At 35.4% G+C, this 6,703-nt stretch overlaps 1 protein-coding gene across 2 annotated transcripts; it reads left to right on the forward strand.

Annotated features, from left to right (window-relative positions):
• The first annotated feature begins 326 nt into the window (after positions 1 to 326).
• LOC306884401 (uncharacterized protein) lies at positions 327 to 5,323 on the forward strand. 2 transcript variants are annotated; one of them, XM_079440218.1, is made up of 10 exons: positions 327 to 533; positions 1,183 to 1,320; positions 1,407 to 1,476; positions 1,601 to 1,704; positions 2,089 to 2,172; positions 2,386 to 2,447; positions 2,545 to 2,631; positions 2,724 to 2,778; positions 3,213 to 3,401; positions 3,501 to 5,323. In XM_079440218.1, exons 2-10 carry the CDS (start codon positions 1,195 to 1,197, stop codon positions 4,413 to 4,415), a joined length of 1,692 nt encoding a protein of 563 aa, XP_079296344.1. In that variant the 5' UTR covers positions 327 to 533; positions 1,183 to 1,194; the 3' UTR covers positions 4,416 to 5,323. The 2 variants fall into 2 exon arrangements, with proteins under 2 accessions (XP_079296344.1, XP_079296345.1); XM_079440219.1 differs by lacking the exon at positions 327 to 533 and having other exon boundaries at positions 1,407 to 1,496; positions 3,501 to 5,278.
• The last annotated feature ends 1,380 nt before the right edge of the window (positions 5,324 to 6,703 follow it).

Raw genomic sequence — 6,703 nt, forward strand, 5'->3', positions numbered from 1 at the left:
CTTTCGATTACAAGTCCGACTCTCTAACCATTAGGCCACGACTTCCCCCAGGAAGGATGTAAAGTATGTGCCTCTTGTTCTAAGAGGCAAGTAGCCTATGCATATCATACAGAATACTTTGAAAATCAAACATAAAAATAAAAGAATAAGGATTGTAGCTTTTTACATTGCTAAATGCTCTCTTTAGTTGTTTTTACATTAATTTGTAAATTCAATAGACTCGTAACAGATCACTTCCTTGTAATTCTCTTCCAGATCTGTTGGGGTCAGTCTCCTCAGGTAGAGACAGTAAGACTCCAGCTATAAAGGACAAGGAAGAGATTGGCAGATGGTGAGTGCCACATAGTTAACATGGTTGTTTGGCTCTTCCGCATGCTGTGGTTTTCTTTGAGGGACTATTATTTCAGCACTCATCAAAGACTGATGCGTATACTAATATTGCTTGTATGAAGTGAACCTGAGGCTGTTTACTTCAGTTGGATTTGCTCCTACGTGATTTTTCATTAGGATTTGTTTTTTGGGCTTCCTTGTTTGTGGGTAGCTCCTTTTGTGGACTATATTAGCCAGTATAGAACTGCATTTAAGTGTTGTCTGTTATTGTTTTCATGATTTCGTCATTGTTTCTGATAGTGTTTGTCCAGGGAACAGGTCTGACCTTTGTTAATTGTGGTCTTCCAAATTTCTGCTCCATACAGAAAGACGATTCCTATTTTTGCCTCAACAATTGGCGCCTGTGTCGGTCTGCTAGTTTAAGAAGGCAAAGGCCTCAACCTCAACTCATTACTTGCATCATTTGAGCTCCATTTGGGGGGTGCTTACAAATACTGTCAGATCTCTGTGTAAACTAAGAAAACACAAATTTCTGGAAAACAGTGATGTCATGTATTACATGTCCAGTTTTTAGGAATGTGTTTTTACTTCTTTGCAAAGTGACATTGCCAACTACTGGCCTAGCATTAATTAATGCAGTGTTTTTAGTCGTTTCTGTGGAGCCGTATTAAGTTAATAAAAAAATACATACATATTTTGGTGCTACCGTTTTACTTTTTTTTAATTATTATATAATTTGAATATATATATATATATATATATAAGTTTAGCACAGAATTGTCTTAATTAACATATTACTATTTGCTTAACAATCTCCATTTCCTTTCTCTCTTCTCCAATATTGCTTTGTAGAAACATTCAGAGATGGGCAACACAGAGTCTCCTATAAAATATCCAGGCTACACATTAGTGAGTGAATATGAGCAGGAGATCCTGGTGAAAAATGAAAGTGGTGATCATTTTGTCATTAAAAAGTTCAACAATGGACGGGTAAAGTGAACATTTAAAGTTTGAGTGTTATTTAAAAGTTTATATTTAAAAAGAAGAAATTCTGATACACAAGTGTCTGTTTTTAGGAAAATGATTTAAGCCTTCTCGTACAACTCCGTCATCCACACATAGTCCATCACAAGGAAGTCCTCAAAGGTTGAAATAAACTTCAAAATGTATTCTACAACAAAGTTATATGAGTATATTTATTCACCCTTACTTTCAGTAGTTTGATCACTTCAGTGGTTTAAAATACTGTGATGAATGAATCTGCTTCCAGGTCCTGACTGCTTGTATCTCGTACTGGAGCAATGTGAGGGTGGAGATCTCGCTCAGAAAATCAAGCACAAAATACAGGCAGCAGATACATTTTCTGAGAGTGAGGTACAGTATGTTTATTGATTTAAAGATAGTAAAATTTAACCCATCATCATGTAATATTATAATGATGCTAAAATTTACAATTAACTTAACTTGCCTATTGTTAAACTCGCAGCATGGTGAAAATTGCAACATAGGTATCATGCCAGGTCAGAAAAGCAGCATTAGGAAGTACACTGTAATACAAGCATTAAAAACATTGGGAATAATATGTATATGCTTAATATATATTAATATAAACTAATCATAAAAAACATGCTCTAAATAGTGATGTTGTATGTGAACTTTTGAAAAAGTTATTTTATGTTACTATGTCTTGCTTCATACATGCATTAAAAAAATTGCAAACATTTCTGATTTGTAAATTCACATTTTATTGATTTACAGATTCTGGACTGGACTGTGATGATTTGCATGGCATTAAAGTACCTGCATGATAAACAGATCCTACATAAAAACCTGCAGCCCAAGGTACAAAAGAGTCTAAAGTATCAGTGTACATTCATTCTTGGACAAAACAATGGAAGTTTCTCTTCAATTAATCAATTTTATTTAATATGTTGCCATGTGATACTTGGAGGCTGTATGAATAGATTGATTTTTGACTGATATTACTAACTCTTTTTGAAATCCACTCATTCCCAGTGGCTACAAACATATAAAATGTGTGTTTTCTTTTGAAAGAGCCTATTTTTCACTGCATGTGGAACCATTCGTCTTGGGGAGTTTGGAGACATTAATGAACGGTATTGGGCAGCTTTCCTTTAAAACAATGAAGACCCTTCAACAAGAAATAATGCACCAGTCCATATGATGCACATAATATGTACTGTGTATTTCTAGGTCCACTGAGGCACACGAAACAGAAACTGAAGCTCTCACATATGCTGCACCTGAGAATTTGAGTGACAAATCTTATCATGAGAAGACGTAATAGAAGAATTTCAATGTTAACGTGCTCTATATTTATTTCCTAATTCAACGCACTGAAAAACCTTTATAACATTCACTTTCTTTTTCAGTGAAATTTGGAGGTTGGGATGTGTCATCTATGAGCTGTGCAAGCTGAAGTGTGCTGTATGATTTTTAATCATTTGAATAACTAAATACATTGAGTTTGAAATATATTGCAGAAATTTAATTTCAAGTACTTACAAATGCAAAGACTGTACAATTTGTAATCATTCATACAAGTTGTCTAGTTGTCAAAATTGTTAGATATTGTACAATGGTAACATTTTCACACACAAAAAAAGCAGTTTACTCTTATTGAGGAAATCAATCAAACTTCCATCATATTTTCAAACCAATACAATACAGGCAACCAGTTTAACTAGCTTGCTTTCCAAGATTTTAATAGTTGGATAATAGTTGGATGGTTGGTTGTTTTGTCTCAATAGGCATAAAAGGTGTTTTTTTTTTGTTTGTTTTTTGTTTTTTTGGTATGAACTCACTGATACATTATTTTAAGATCCCACCAACTTGTTAACTCGTATCGTTATTCCTCTTAGTTTACGGCAGGAAACCCAGTTGAGATTGTTAGGAGGATATTCACCTGCTCCTATGAAGCTCTTCCTAACACCGTTTCTGCGGACCTTCGTCAGCTGGTTAAAGACACACTTGAGAAGGATCCAGAGAACCGGCCATCTGTCAGTGAGATCTTGATGAGGCCTTTTATCATTAAACACCTTCATAAAACGGTAAGTTAGATTACTTGTGTTTAAATTTTACTTTTAGGAATTCAGAGAGTCAGTTTTTAAGACACTGGCATCAATTTGCACTATTTGATCATTTTTCAGAGCATACAAACTGTCGATGAGCTTTATAAGACTCTAGATTTACTGAGAAACGTGGCAGAAGGATTGGAGACGGTCCACTTCAACACAACCGTCAGCAGTCTCACAGGAGGTGTAGTAGGATTGGCTGGAGGAATCACATCTCTGGTGGGACTTATTCTGGCTCCCTTCACTCTCGGAGCCTCTCTGATAGTAACAGGAGTGGGAATCGGTACGGCAGTAGCTGGTGGAATAACAGCTGGTGCCAGCAACATAACAAACATGGTTAACCAGCAAACAAACCGGCAAAAGATTAAAATGATCATAACAGAGTTCCAGGAAAAAATTACTTCCATTATATGCTGCATCCAAAACATCTCAACAGCAGTGGAAACTCTAGAAAATGAGTTTTCAGCAAGCAATGAATCACTTTCCAGTGCACAATCTGGGATGAGTGTTGGAGTTCGACTTGGACGAGGACTGGGAGGAATCCCGGAGCTTCTCCGTTTAACTCAAGTCATAGATGTAGGGAGAATCGCAGCTCAGGCTGCAAGAGCAGTTCGTGTGGCCGAGACTGTTACAGGGGTTTTATCTGCACTTTTCATAGCTGTTGACATATTTTTTGTCTTTCTCGACTCCAAAGAAATCCACAACATCCGTAGAGATTACGCTTTAAAATCGAGTCGACCAGAGCCCACCAGCAATCAAACGATAAGGTCGAATGACCAGACATCAAACAACAGCGACACCACAAACCTGCTGCCCTCAAACACTCAACAGGCAGAAGAGCTGACGTCTGAGACCATGAAATTTGTGACGAAAATAAAAGACACTACAGTGGAGCTTCAGACGATTCTGGATATGTTACGAGATGCACTGAACCCAAACTCTGAGACGCCAAACAACGATAATTCTCAGTTATCAAAGGTGGAAATTTGAGTTTGTTCTTTCATTATAGATATACGTTTTGATTGTAGTACTCGAGTCCCGTCTTAAAACATTTTTTTTTGAAGGTCTCGACAGCATTTGTCTTTTCTTGGTCTCAGACTATGAGGACTGAAATTTTATTTCAAGAAAGGTCAAGACCACAACTGTGGACATCACTAAATTGCTGGTGCATTGTTTGTCGTTTATTGTCAACATCATTAATGTGATTGGACATCTACTTCTTCAAATGCAACCAGTAACTTATTTCTAATTTGATTTATTCTGACACTGCTGTGGTTAATGATATTGGTATTTTTTTTATATCAGAATAAAATATCATAATTTAATACAATCCTTTTTAAATTCTGATATTACAAAAATAATAATTTTCATATTTAAAAGTATCTTTTAATTTTTTTTCATTATATTTCTAAAAACATTAACAATATTTATGCAGTTGTTATTGTGCCAATTCAGATTCGACTTCTGTGCCACCACTGCAGGGCAAATATGAATTTTGTTGTTCGTGATTTCATTTGACTGATATCAACTTTTTAAAGTGTCTTATTATTCTAATTGTATTTAATCATTAAAAACAAGACATTGGTAGCAAAGCTTAGGTAATGGTAACTGTATATTCTGGAGGGGTTTATAATAATGAAGTGTCTAAACCATTGAGTAATGCTCACTGCACTGCCAATTAATAATGTTAAGAATGTGTTTTGGAATTTTTGCCTTTATTAACTTGATGTTTTGAAAATCTTGTTTTTTCTGTAAGCCGGTCTTTTTAAGTGGCTGATAAAAGTATTTTTTTCCTAATGTGTATGTATAGTACACTTTAACTGAAATAAATGTGACCCTTGGTATTTTCTTTTAATCCAGTCCACTTTATTACATTCATAATAAACAGCTTCAATAGGATTAGTTTAACTGACTTTGATTACTTTTCAGACATTTCAGATTGAAATGGAAACCATGAGCGAAGTTCTAGAGGTTTCTATTAGCGGTAATACCATTACAAACCAACCATTTAAACCATTATCTGTAGTGTGTTTTGGGCTATAAGTCCATCAGGATTTAGAGGTTTTAACATGCCATTAATAGAATGCAACAAATTACCAGCAGGGACCCAAGTTAATTCTACAGTTTCCATTAAAACCAAAACAGTTCCAACCAACACCAGTTAGGCCAGCTAAACACCAGCCTGGGCTGTTTCTCTCAAAAGCAGCATAAGCCTAATTTGATCGTAGCTTCATTGGTTTCCACGGGTCTATGATGTACTTAAGGTTGCGATGCTTTTGGGAAACGCAGCCCTGATCGGGTTTGAAGACCATTTTGAAACAAATCTGTAGTCAATGTAGGCTACACAAGTCAACAAGTAGACAAAACAGCACTATAAAAACATTCCAAATAACTCCTGCTGGAATATGAGTTTTATGAGAGGAAGAGAATGAAATGTGATGAGAACGACCTGTTGTAATGCTTCCTGATGCAGCGGTTTTGCAATATTTTGCATAAACCCTAATCCTAAATGAATTATATCACTAGGCACTATAATGTGACTAAATATGACAACACTGTGAAAAAAATATAAAATCACAACATCTAAAAAAAGAAAATCAACAAATCATATACAGACTATGGCCCTTAAATAATTTGAATGGAGATCCCCATTTCAGTTAACATTTACTCACCTGTGTGAAGATGAACTTTATCACTCACTCCTTCATCATGACAGATTGATTTATAAGTGTATCATTCAGTGTCCCCTTTTTTCGATCCATCCTTCATTTGTATTTCATTGATGTTTTGGCTAAATCTGAAAGTTTCTCTTCACCTGATAATCGCTAGCATGTTTAAAGATGCACTAACGTGATTGGTTTTTATTGTTCCATACCATCTGATAATGACTGGCTATATGGGGAAAGAACAGTGGCCGAGAGAGCTCAACGTGCTGCAAATGAAAAATATACCAGGAAATTAAGAAAACATCATCAGTTTGACAACACAGATGATGTAAATACTTACCAAATACAGAAACATGCTGCAAATACTCACAGCACAAATATGCACAGACCACACCAGAAATGTTTAAGGGAACTGATTTGTCTCATTAGAACAGTGATGTCTCAAAAAATCATTATCAGCCCAACAAGCTCAGATCTTCCAGGAAGATGAAAGCAAATAAATGAATAAGCTGTAAGTGTCTAAAAGAGTTACTGTTTGATAGCATTATATATCATACCTTAAGGCAAGACACTACAGGCAAAAATCATTGTTTATTTTTTATTATTTTTCAT

The sequence above is a fragment of the Barbus barbus genome, assembly GCF_936440315.1.
Source record: "Barbus barbus genome assembly, chromosome: 2".
Classification (NCBI taxonomy): domain Eukaryota; kingdom Metazoa; phylum Chordata; class Actinopteri; order Cypriniformes; family Cyprinidae; genus Barbus; species Barbus barbus.

Coding starts and splice junctions, on each gene's coding strand:
- LOC306884401 (XM_079440218.1), top strand. CDS start 1,195: ATGGGCAACACAGAGTCTCCTATAAAATATCCAGGCTACACATTAGTG. Junction 1,321..1,406: donor AAAAGTTCAACAATGGACGG/GTAAAGTGAACA, acceptor GTCTGTTTTTAG/GAAAATGATTTAAGCCTTCT. Junction 2,779..3,212: donor TGTGCAAGCTGAAGTGTGCT/GTATGATTTTTA, acceptor TATTCCTCTTAG/TTTACGGCAGGAAACCCAGT.